The sequence below is a fragment of the Anser anser genome (genome assembly GCF_964211835.1).
Source record: "Anser anser genome assembly, chromosome: Z".
Lineage (NCBI taxonomy): Eukaryota > Metazoa > Chordata > Aves > Anseriformes > Anatidae > Anser > Anser anser.
The window spans coordinates 3,897,667-3,910,591 of record NC_139723.1 but is presented as its reverse complement, the minus strand read 5'-3'; the positions used below and the strand labels follow the sequence as shown (position 1 = coordinate 3,910,591).

Genomic DNA, 12,925 nt, shown 5'->3' with positions numbered 1-12,925 from the left:
AGCCACTCCTTAAGGTTGTGTATTCAGTCTGTTTCATTACAAAGCTTTGGACTGCCAGATAGAGTGAAGGATACTTCAGGATAATGAAGCATATCTTCCTTCTTTCATTAACTGCTGTTATAGACAGTATTGTCCAGGTGTGTAAGTCTGAGCAGCGAAAAATGTTAAATGAAGTAGAAATTAATAAACCTGGAAACAGTTGGAAAATATTAAAACTCTGAAGTGTAATGCTGAGTATGTGCTTGCAGCAACCATCTAAATGATTTAACTATGAAAAATAAAGAATGCACCGCACATCGCTAACGTACCCAAGTGTTTGTGTTCCTACCACTGTGTTGGCCCACATTGTCTTCTTCTACTGCCTGAAGTCTTTAATTTTTTTTTTCTAAAAATAGAAGTCAGTAAAAGAACCAATTAAATAATACAGCTTTAATGATCTTCTGAGTTTACCTATAAATATTTACTATACTTCTTCCCCTAAGGTGTTAAACTGATAATGCAACTTTAATTGTTTTTAATTGTTCTTGGCTAGACATGAAGACCTCCTGCAAAAGCTGGATCGTCATTTCTAACATTTTTTCCTAAATGACTGGGGAGAATGTATTACTATTCAGAATTTCACTGTTCTGTGGGAGACCTAATTTCAGTAAAATATTTACAGACTACTGCTTAACAAGTCAGGAGTTAAACTTAGCAACAGAACTACAAAAAAAGGCACAAAAACTTTTTTTTTTTTTTTTGAAAATAAGTTTGAATAACAGTGTTCCAAATTCTGCTAGCTCCTTTTTTGATTGCTTTTGACAACTGTCGTAGAAAAGGAATTTGGTAACAGGATTTTGTGGCCAAAATAAATAATTTAACAGATTTCCTCACAGAGTTCACAGGAGAAAATGCCACCACCAACATGCAATCAGTAACTCATGACAAAACCTCTGATTCCAGGTTATGAATGTCAAAGATGTGCTGACTTTAACATTGTCTGATACTGCAGACTAGAAAGCTGGCATATAAAAGTACACAGCATTCAATTGGACAAAATTGCTCATAGATTATTTGTAAAAATAGGAAGCAGCAAAACTGTTAAAATATTATTTTTCGTTCATTTACATTTTTTGATCTGTTGTCCTCGTGGCAAGGAACAGCTTGAAATTAAGGAATACCTCCTAAAATAGAAGCACTTATTACATTAAGAATAAAGACTACATGACTAATATAAAAACATAGAAAATTGGCCTCTCTAACCTTCCTATTAAATCTCAGGGTTTTGACAAACTTTCTTATGAATCTTAAAACAATTCCTGGTATAGGAAATGAAAGATCAGGCCTCTTATGACAGATTATGGTACTACTGCTATGCAGTGAATATGGCAAATCACAGAAAGATGGCAAACAAACAGAAAAGGGAAGGGGAGGGGAGGGGAGGGGAGGGGAGGGGAGGGGAGGGGAGGGGAGGGGAGGGGAGGGGAGGGGAGGGGAGGGAAGGGAAGGGAAGGGAAGGGAAGGGAAGGGAAGGGAAGGGAAGGGAAGGGAAGGGAAGGGAAGGGAAGGGAAGGGAAGGGAAGGGAAGGGAAGGGAAGGGAAGGGAAGGGAAGGGAAGGGAAGGGAAGGGAAGGGAAGGGAAGGGAAGGGAAGGGAAGGGAAGGGAAGGGAAGGGAAGGGAAGGGAAGGGAAGGGAAGGGAAGGGAAGGGAAGGGAAGGGAAGGGAAGGGAAGGGAAGGGAAGGGAAGGGAAGGGAAGGGAAGGGAAGGGAAGGAAAGGAAAGGAAAGGAAAGGAAAGGAAAGGAAAGGAAAGGAAAGGAAAGGAAAGGAAAGGAAAGGAAAGGAAAGGAAAGGAAAGGAAAGGAAAGGAAAGGAAAGGAAGGAAAGGAAAGGAAAGGAAAGGAAAGGAAAGGAATGGAAGAACAAGAGAAAGAGAGAAAGAAGAGAGAGAGAGAGAGAGAGAAAGAAAGAAAGAAAGAAAGAAAGAAAGAAAGAAAGAAGAAAAGAAGAAAGGAAGGAAGGAAGGAAGGAAGGAAGGAAGGAAGGAAGGAAGGAAGGAAGGAAGGAAGGAAGGAAGGAAGGAAGGAAGGAAAGAAAGAAAGAAAGAAAGAAAGAAAGAAAGAAAGAAAGAAAGAAAGAAAAAAGAAAAAAGAAAGAAAAAGAAAGAAAGAAAGAAAGAGAAAGAAAGAAAGGAAGGAAGGAAGGAAGGAAGGAAGGAAGGAGGAAGCAAGAAAGGGAGGAAGGGAAGAAAAACATTTGAAGCTACTCATCTTTATATAATAAAATTATTTTAAATACTATGCAAGATATTAAATGGGTGCTAAATGCACAATAGCATATGCACATCTCATGCAAATTAACTTGCTTCTGCAGAATTATTTAAAGGAAGAAAGCTAATATGGGCATGTGAAGCACAGTACAAACAACCTAAATTGCAAAAGTGCGTACGATGAATTTAAGTTATTATCTTATTCAGATCTTTGCTCTTTATTTCAGCTTGTAATTACGCTTGTGCATTTTGTCTTAAACTGTATTTCTAATAACCTCAGAGGCAAAGATTTGTTTTTGTCCTAATTACAAAAAAGAAAAGCCCCTTAAGCATTATGAAGACTAAAATATCCACTGTGTGACTGCGATGAATACTGTGAATATTGTACATAACTCTCAGATTATAGGTAGCCAACATCTGGTTCCTGATTCTGAAATGCATATTGCTATCTCAAGATGAAAACGCTCCTGGAACTCACCGTTCCTCCGCTCCTTTAGGTATATGATATGTATCTCACAGTTTGAGATAAAGGTTTTAGCATGTAGCTTACAGGATAAAGAAGACGTGTAACAACAGGTTTAGATATACATTCTCACTCAGTCCTCAGTCCTCAGCATCATTCCCAAGAGCCGAAGCATGGCTGGAATGTCCTGTACTTGCATTTTGGATGGCCTATTTGTTTCCTGAGATCAGCTGGTAGAAGGTACAGGTGGGCCATCCACCATGATCTGTTATGGCCAGGAACTCCATACTGCTAAGATGATAAACACATTAAAGAAATTTATACGAATGAGGACACAAAAAGGTAGTTATAATTTTACAGCTAAATATTTGGGGTATTCCTCATGAAGTTCTATTTTGGCAACAAAAGGTTTTAATCTTTAGATTCATTCTGGCACATTTACAATGATGATAATCATGTAAATTCTACTTCATTATTTATGCCCTGGGCATGGAAATTATGTTATGACATGTTCAATAAGTTGAGGTCACCTATTAGGATGGTATTATCAGAAAAAAAATGCAGGCAGTTTTTCAATTCATATTTTTCCCTTACATTTTCAAATCTTTGCACAATTATGAGAAGTTAATAAATAGTTGGAAAGCAAAACAATGAATTTTGGACCTCTGCCTTTTCTAATTTCAGTTTCTGTATTTTGCATATTTGGACTGTCAAGAAAAAACAATCCTCTGCTATATATCCCTATTTTGACCTCCTGCTACTACAGCCAAATACAACCATCCTGCTTTTCGACCACCTGATTTCCTTGAAAAGCAGCCTTTCTTGCTACAAACTTAAATATTAGTTCACCAGGGGCTGTTTATCCAGCACACACTCCTGACTTGGCAGCTGTCAAGGCTAACTTTTGAGAAGTTGGTTTCTATATATAGAAGAATAATCAGTCAATTGAACATGTTTGCTGAAAGGCTGGCAGCTGAATCAGTCCAAACTGAAGCCTCTTTTCTAGCAAACCAAATGCATGTCTTTGAAAGGGGATACTGGGGTTAGGGACAACAACCTTTATAAATCAGCTTTCACACTATTTTCCAGCACTCGCTTCTGAGGATGAAGAGCTGCTTGCTCTAAAAGATAATTAATTCTTGACTCTCCCATTGCCCTTTCCTCTCACCTTCTGTTGTGGAGGAAAATTCCCTGACCTAAACAAGATCACCGTGTAAAGAAACACGGCTGGTGACAGAGCAACTCTGGAGCAGTAAAAAAGTGAGAGAAGGCAAACTCACACACTTGGTGTTCCAGACAGGGCAACGAGAAGTGTGCATATTGCACATTCCCCTAATCCGAAGTTGGCAAATTCTATTTATTTCTGTTTATTCTCCAATACAACCTTATTTATGTTTTTACAGCAATACTCCAGGCATAAGGAAACAGTATGATAAGCTCTGTGGGCACATCACAGACCACTGGTAAAGGAGCTGACAGTGATTACTAAAAGCAGAGTTGTGCTGGGCTGGCTGTCCTTGTGCCATGATGTTTTCTTTAAAGCCTGAAAGCTTCCAGAGTAGGGTATGGGAGAGGTGACTCCACTCAAGGGCATCCAGGATAAATCTGAAGGATTAGGAAGAATATCCACACGGCAGAAAACATGGTACGGCTAACAAGTGAATATCTATGTAGAAAATAGATGGGGAAAAAAATCAACCATATCCAATAATTTTCCAAGAAACTATTTAACAGTGAGCAAACAGATACTCTGCAGTTACCAAAGGGCAGTATTTTTTCTCTTAGATATGTACCCAACACTGTTACTCTTCTAGTAACAAAAATACACGGGGGTCCCCTCTGCTACAGGCAACAAACTCTCTGCCTAAGCTCAGAAAGATGTTTTGGAAGAGCAGACAAAATTTATAGTAATAGCTGTATAAGACTAGATCATTCAAGATGAAAATTCTTCAGCAGGTAAGCCTGAGAGTCTTCCAACGACATGAGAGTAATAATTTATATACATTTTTACTTAAACTTTAGCTTAGCCATCTTCATATCCATTTTCTTTGAAAATAACTGTATATACTACACACAAGGATATACCTTACTGTTCCTATTCCTATTAAATTTCTGCTGAAGTCAGCAATAGCCTTCCTCAAGTAGAGACCACAAATTTGGAGGTTCAGGTTAATCAGCCATTGCTTAAGAGGCTTCTTCTACAGTCTGTGAAATGATCTAAGCAATCTACATTTAGAAGTCAGGTAATTAATACGTCTCTTTTAAATCTGCATATCCAGACACTTTTTCTGCTTTATAGTAGCATGGAAGCCAGTGACCTTGGTATTTTGTTTTTTATTGAATACATTCTGTACTTTTTTGCATGGGTTATTGTAGAATCCACCTATGGTCACCTGCATCACACTGCAGCATTAACTATCTTCAAACCGAATGACTTCCAGAAAGGGAATAAACACCACTAGTTCAAATACTCAGGTGCAGGTAGGTGTTTGTATGAATATCTAGATGTAGATGATAATTACATGGCTACATATGCCACTTTTTCCTTTTTGCAATAATCTTGGCTTTCTGGGATTCAAATCAACAGGTGGCCACAATTACCAGTAGAAACGAAAGGTGTATTTCAAAAATATTTTGTCTATGTTTACAGTGCTCTGCACTTGATAAATCGCCGTTGTTTGCAGTACCATTCACTTGGAATTTTAGTCTCTTTCTGGAGAAGGTGGCTAATGGCGGGAAGGCAGTTTTGAAAAGCGGTGAATTATTAGTTTTTTTTCCCTTCATTACCTACTGCAGTGTTCAAAGTGGAGAGGACTGGGTACCAGCCAGGTGCTGCCACTAAGCTGGGGCGTGAAAATCAGTGGCTCCCGCGCCGCCTGCAGCAAGGTTGCAATATCAGCACTGAAGCAGCCTCAGGTCCCACTGAGATTCTAGGAACATGGAATTTCTCCAAAATGCGAGTCATATGTAAGATCTAAACTTTAAAAGCGGGAAGAGGGCTTGCCACTGCAAACTGCCCTTGACTGCATCTTCATAAGCACAACATCGCTAAAAATCTTTAAAAGTAAATGTAAATATACTGCTACTACCTCAAATTTCAGGAGAGAAGCAGCCACCCAGAGGCCTTTTGTGTACAACTGATGCTGAGTTATGCATTTATAGGCAACTTCACAAACTGAAGAAATCGCCAGCCTTCATTCAACCGCGGGCACCAGCGGCCTCACCAGGCAGCCTTGTCCCAGCCCTGCAGTGGCCGGTCTCCCCTGGGTGCACCGTGTACTTTCCTTTCTGCCTGAAAAAGCGCTACCGTAGCAAAACACTCACTTGCCGTGAGGGGGTACAAAAAGTACCTGCTTTTCAATGCTATTATTGACATTTTATCAAACACATCTCTTCTTGATTTCTTTTTGTTTTGTTTTGTTTTTTTCCTTTTGACACCTCACACCTTCTCTACCTTTTTCTGTATATGTTGGGAAAGAAAAAACAAAAACAAACAAACAAACAAAAACAACAACAACAAAAACCCTAAATCCTATGCTAAATCAAACAGACTTTTCTTTCCACCTTGCTATTTCACGTCTTGGTGTCTTGCTGATTAAGCTCCCATTAACGCTTTCTGACATTTTGCATACTGACTTTGTCTCTATTACTGTTTCAGTGTATCGTTTTTTTTTTTTTTTTTTTTTCTGTTTAACTGCTCTGAGACGCATTCTGAAGTATTGCCCTTCATCATATGAATATGGAATCTCCATCCTTAGTGATACTGAAACAACAACAAAAACAACAACAACAACAAAAACCCCCAACAGTTACTTATAAATAAATAAACTATATTATTCAACACTGAATAAGCAGCCACCTTTGTGATTGCTCCGGGCAGTCCCTTTTATATCAGAAAAAAAAAAAAAAAAGAATAAAGTGCAACTAAGGTCTTGAGTATCATATTTACAAGCTGTGTTTATCAGACCTTATCCAAATTCATATATAGTTCTTAGTAAAACTGACAAATAAATAAATACCTAAGGAAATGTCTGGATAATAAATGCTTAGTATTTATTTTCATTTTTCCTTAGAAAGAATACATTTCTATAACCCAAATGTTCAAAATAAAACACAACTCCTCACTTCACACTGTAATAATCACTGCAAAGTGAACAAGACAGCCCACTCTATAAATCCAAACAGTTACAAGCACTGGACTGCTGAATGGAATTTTTTAATAATCCGTGTTCCTTTTTAAGTTCAGATGATATTTATCTAACATATTGGGAAAAATGATTCAAGAACCTCTTGAAAGTTTATAAAATCCAACTGTCTTCATGTAATTTGGAAGAAAATAGATCCATTTCTACTCAAATCTACTATTTGCACTTGTTTATAAAACAGAGATCTATTTTTTTTCAGAAAACATGAAAACAAAAGAATTATTCTCAGCTTCCCACAGAGTGTCATGTTATTACAGTGTTGGTCTAAACTGCTGCAATTTTATTTTGGGAACATTATTGTATTTGAAATTGTTCTAACAGAACAGACAGACCAATACTTCTTGTTTCGCATGAGGCAGATCTTCTCTTTCAAGCATGTTTCAGTTACAAGTAGCACTAGGAAATTTCAAAACAGACGTGTTAACACCACGTACTCCAGCACACAGCCCTTGCAAGGCCAGGGCCTAGCACTCTGCTCGTCACCTGGGGCCGAGCGGAAGAGCCCTGCCTGGGCGAGGGTCTGATCATTGCCCCCCAGCCAGGGAAACGATGCTCCTGAGCCAGCTTCGGCCCTCTTTGGGGAAATGCTGTTTGGTACCAGCCACAACCATGCAGGACAGCTCACTGTTTTAGGTTTATTCTCATTGCCAGACTAGACGTAAACAGTGATGCTAATTTCTTGTTTTAGGTTTAACACATCTTTATCCTCATTTTGGTAAGACAGCTCACATCTGCATAACTTTCATCATTAAAGTACTTTCACAGACTTCAAAGGAACTGCTAGCATGCTTAATCTTACACAACTTCTTAGGTATTTATTGAGCTGTGGTTTCCAGTGGGGTTTTCTGGACTGGAGAGAATGATCAGCACCATCCTGAAAGTCTGACTTGTTTGCTCAGGGGTAGCCTATGCATCTTACCTGCAGCATTCGTTCTTCCTCTGAAAATATCATCATACGCTTTCCATTGTGGGGTCACCTGGTAGGCGTGAATGAACACCACGAAAACCACTACCAAGCACATTAACGGCACCAGAGCAGCAGTGAAGAGGGCCGCGTAGGCATTTGGAATGAAGCACCTGACGAAAAGAATGGAAAAATTATGTTTATAAACATGAGAAACACCTTGGACGGTCATTAGAGAGAAGGATTTACTTTACAGACCGCAAAATCTTTAACTCTGTTCCCAGAGTAACCTTGGTTGGATGTATTCGGTTCTTTCGTCTCTTTTTCCCTTATCATATCTTAAGGAATATAACATTTGTATCTTAGAAGTATGCATGCTATATTTTAGCCTGACCATTATTAAAGAGATTTAAACTGTTGCAATGGAACAAATTATATTTTAACCAACTCCATGCAAGCTATGTTCATTTAATGTGATCACTCTTAGTCACCAAGTTCTAAAAGGGCATTATGCAATTTTCTATACTTAGCTCCTGAAACCACAAATTAAATTGTGAGAAATATATTCTTTAAATAAATGAACAAGTCTTAAAGGCAAAATTCCTCCCAAGTTGTTGGAAATTATATGTCATTTGCACACTGAAGCCAAATGCGCCCTCCCTCCCACTTTTTTTTTTAACATTGTCCTATCTGTCATTACTGTTTCCATTCATTAAAGTTATAATTATTTATAAAGACGTGATGGGAACTCGAGTTATTACTGAAAAAGAGTCAAATTACGCATGTAAGACTTGAAGGATACGGAGATGATAGTTAAAGAGAGATTTCCACTGTCTGAGAGATCAGGGTTTGCTATGAACTCCCTTGAGGTCAGCATGTGCTTCACTGCCACTGACCTACTCTAGAGATGACGCAAAACTGAACAGCCCAAGGGACAGCTCAGGAGTCAGTATGTCTAGAGAGTATGTGGTCACTGCTGTCCCTATTAAGAGGGTGTAACTTACCCAGCCCTTCTGTTTTTCAGGTCAGCTCTGCTAAATAAGTTTACAGTCAGTGCTGGTACAACATACATCTAGGAAGAGGCTGGGTGTTTCTCTGGTATACATTCTGGGTTTGCTTAGATGTAGTCTGCCCAGCAAGACCTGCAAGCCCGTGGGATTTCATTCTTTGTCACTTCCAGAGCATCAGTCCGGCACAGTCAGTGAAACAAAAAAAAATTTGTAGCAGAATCTAGATAGCTTGTTTTGACACTGTTCAGAAGATACAACAGGCTGAGATATCACCTGATAACATCAATAAGTAAATAAGTAAGCAAAAGGGAAGGTAGGTTCTCTCTATTGCAATTAAAGTTGTTTTGCAGGACGGAATGGTTGAAGTTGGAAGGGACCTCTCAAAGCCATCTGGTCCCACCCCTGCTCCAGCAGGGCCGCCCAGAGCAGGGTGCCCAGGCCTGTGTCCAGGCGGCTTTTGAAGATCCCCCAGGAGGAGACCCCACAGCCTCTGGGCAGCCTGTGCCAGTGCTCAGCCACCCGCACAGCACAGAAGTGCTGCCTGGTGCTCAGGGGAACCTCCTTGCTCCAGTTTGTGCCCGCTGCCTCCTGTCCTGGCACTGGGCACCACTGACACGAGCCTGGCTCCGTCCTCTTTGCACCCTCCCTTCAGGTGTTTATGGACATTGATGAGATCTCCCTGAGCCTCCCCTTCTCCAGGCTGAACTACCCAGGTCGAACAGCCCCAGCCCCCTCAAGCCTTTCCTCACTGGACAGGTGTTTCAACTCATCTTTGTGGATCTTTGCTGGATTGTCTCCAGCATGTGCATGCCTCTCTTGGCCTGAGGAGCCGAGAAAAGGACACAGGACCCGAGGTGTGGCCTAGCCAGTGCTGAGAAGAGTGGAAGGATCAGCTCTCTCAGCCTGCTGACTACACTGTTGATCTGTTTCATCTTTATAATTTCAATATTTCTTAGGTATGAAAGTAACTTTTTGTCCCCATATGTAGTTTTCCGTGGACCCAAACAGTGTAAAGATGTGAAGGCCCATCACCACAACCTACGCTGCCCTTAGTGATTAGACTGAAGCCAAGAATCTCAATACAAGTATAGTCCTCTATAAAAATAAATTTATAGTCTGAAACCTGTATCTCTTTCAATTTGATAAATTTTTGTATTTCAGAGATGAGACATACTGTTAAAAAGCTGTCTGAAAGTCTTGAAAGGTTTCTGTGAGCATTCCTTTGTATTCAGTTAACAAAAGCAGCAAACAAATGAAAACCCACAGAAATGGATCACTTTTACTAATATCCCTAGGTGCTTGCTCTAAAAAAGACACCGAAGAGTTACATGGACAAGGAATACACAAAGCCATGTTAACCCACAAAACTTACCTTATTTTTTAAGCAATTGTCAGCTACTTAACAGAAACCAAAATAAAACCAGAACAAAACAAAAACCCCAGATACTATATTAGGTTTTCTCTTTCCTTCAATACCAAGCAATAAGACATTTACAGTACATATTTTTACTGGAACCAGAATAATGAGAAACAGCTTTATTAATATAAGATTTTTTTCTCTCTTACCACAGATGTATGTTAAAGCTAAACTGATACTTTCAAATAAGGGGCCACACAAACCAACAGACAATATCTTTCTTTTGGAAAGGACAATATCTCAAAGAATTGTACACATTTAAATCAATCTATTCATTAAAATAACCTTGATTATTGGCCAGTAAGAATCAGAGCTTTACCTTTTTTGTTTGTTTGTTCGTTTGTTTTTAATTTTTCATTTAATCTATAAAAATTGATTGTTAGGCTTGCACTCTTCTCAATGGGGCGAAGTATGTTTATTTGATCCTGTAAGTACCTTTGTAAAGTCTCCTGTGATATCTTAAACCATAACATTTGTTAATATAATGAAAGAGACTCCAGCTACACAAAATATAAGAGGACCTCTTTTATTTCTCAGAATATTTTAATGGAAAAAGAAAATACAATTAACATGATGTATAGTGGAACTATTTGTAAGCGTAATTACGTAACATATTAAAAAGGAAAAAAAAATAAATTGTTAAGTTAATAAGGACTTTTAAAAAATATTTGAGGAAGGTATTCAATAAAAGTTCTGACATACTTTGTTCCTTTTTAAGCAAGGAAGTTTTCAAATAGTTCAATGCATTGAAGACAGTTTCATTCATTTTTTGCCATGTTTTGAATTCTAAGGACAACCTCCTTCAAGTGCAGCTTGAAACTCTTCTACTTTTGTCAACAGACATCTAACTGTCTGAATTTCATTTGTCATATGAGTTTCTCTCTGGAGCTAGACCTAGATTATTATTGTTGTTGCTTTTTAAATTTATTATTATTATTATTATTATTATTATTATTATTATTATTATTATTATTATTATTATTATTATTATTTAAAAATCATGAGCATGAAACTCAACAACACTTAAGCTTCTCCTTGCCCTTTAGGCACAACTGGTTGGTGGGTAGCCTGTCACAGAGAACAGAGAGTTGTGGCTCCATGTGAGTTTGCTCCTATTGCTCATGTTATATCAGGAAGGTAAAAGACAAAAGTCAGACACATGAATTTGCACTTTTATTAAAAAACAAAACAAAACACTAATGAAAGTCAAAGCTTAAATTATTTATTCATTCATGCTCACTCAGCACATTCTTCATAAAGTGCGTGAAACAATGCTAAAAAATGAAAAAAGACAAGTAGGATTACAATATACATGCACTTATAGATATTCATACATGCCAGGCTTTCTCAAAAGGCAACTTGTCTTTCAGATTTGACAATTCTATTCACTGGGATCTTGGCTTTGTTGTGGAAGAAGGCTACATTATCTTTGAATCGGCACTTCATAATTCTATGAACATGCTCATCAATTTTCTATTAAGTATAGAGCAGGCCAGAGAATGGAAACATTTTTTGCAGATAATTACTAGCTAAAATATTGATAATCTGACAAAGTATTTGCAGCAAATTGTGCCTAATCTGTAGTTAAAGAATACAGCAAAACCTAAAACTGTCTTTCTTTTATGAACTCATTTTTGATAATTATATTTATTATCTGCTTCTGATGTTCTGGGCAGCTTAGCAGCTTGATAATCAAACATCTTTTGAAAGCATTATAATTGTTTAATACATGAAAGCTCTGTGCTTTTAAATTCAAGAAGTTTGTTAAGCATAACCCTGTAAGAAGACCTGATCTCTTGCACTGCACCTTAGAATCATCAGCAAAACCAGTTCTCTGCTGAATGTTCATTTGCAATTTCAGCTGACAAACTCATGTTTGCACCCAGTGCAATGCATAGAGGAGTTTAAGCTGCTCTCTCTGGTCCCTTCCTCCAGCTTTCTGCTTGCTTTGCAGTTTTCCAAATCACATCAAATATTGCATCAAATACCTTTACATTTGTTGGCAGTGAGGTGCAGAACCAAAGCATTAAGTGCCCAGGTAATGCTGTACCATTTTATTTCCCTTAGCATGAAAACAGTGCCAAAAGGTCACAGGTTTAGACCCCCAGTCTTCATCCCGCTTCCAGATACACTAACAACTGACCCCACAACAGCCTGAAAACATGGGCTGCACTTACTAAAATCCAGTGGAAAATTTAAAGAGTGATCCACTCTGATCTGCTTTCTGTTCGCCTTTGTAGTAAAATTCAATTTTATTTCTTTTTGTTTGGTTGGTTTGGTTCTGCTCTGTTCTGTTTTGTTTTGTTTTTAAACTTTGCTACACGGATATGAAATTTGTGACCCAGCCAAAAACAACTGCATGTATAACAGAGGACACCCTGTTATCTAACCTTACAGCATTTGCCTGTGATGGCATTATGGATGCAGCCACAGGAAGGTTTAACATGAGAGAGAATTTCAAAATGTTGCTGAACTACCATCAAATACAACTCATTGTACATGTGAATGTTTTACTAAAGGAAATTGTACTGTAGCTGAGAACTAAAGATCTTTTCTCTCCATAAAAATGTTTTTCTCCATACCACGCCCTGCACTCTACCCAACCCAATGTAGAATATGCAACCGCTCCGAGAAAGTTGTTTCCAGTGCTCACAGTACTCACCTCTAGAGACCATTTC

The 12,925-nt window shown here is 38.4% G+C and overlaps 1 protein-coding gene across 2 annotated transcripts in view; it reads right to left on the bottom strand.

The window, feature by feature from the left end:
* Positions 1-12,925, bottom strand: part of ADGRV1 (adhesion G protein-coupled receptor V1) — a 288,840-nt gene that overhangs the window by 47,317 nt on the left and 228,598 nt on the right. For both annotated transcript variants that reach the window (XM_083816849.1, XM_083816850.1), the window contains one exon: positions 7,836-7,993. In XM_083816849.1, the coding sequence (XP_083672975.1) occupies positions 7,836-7,993 (158 nt within the window). The remainder of the gene's footprint in view (positions 1-7,835; positions 7,994-12,925) is intronic.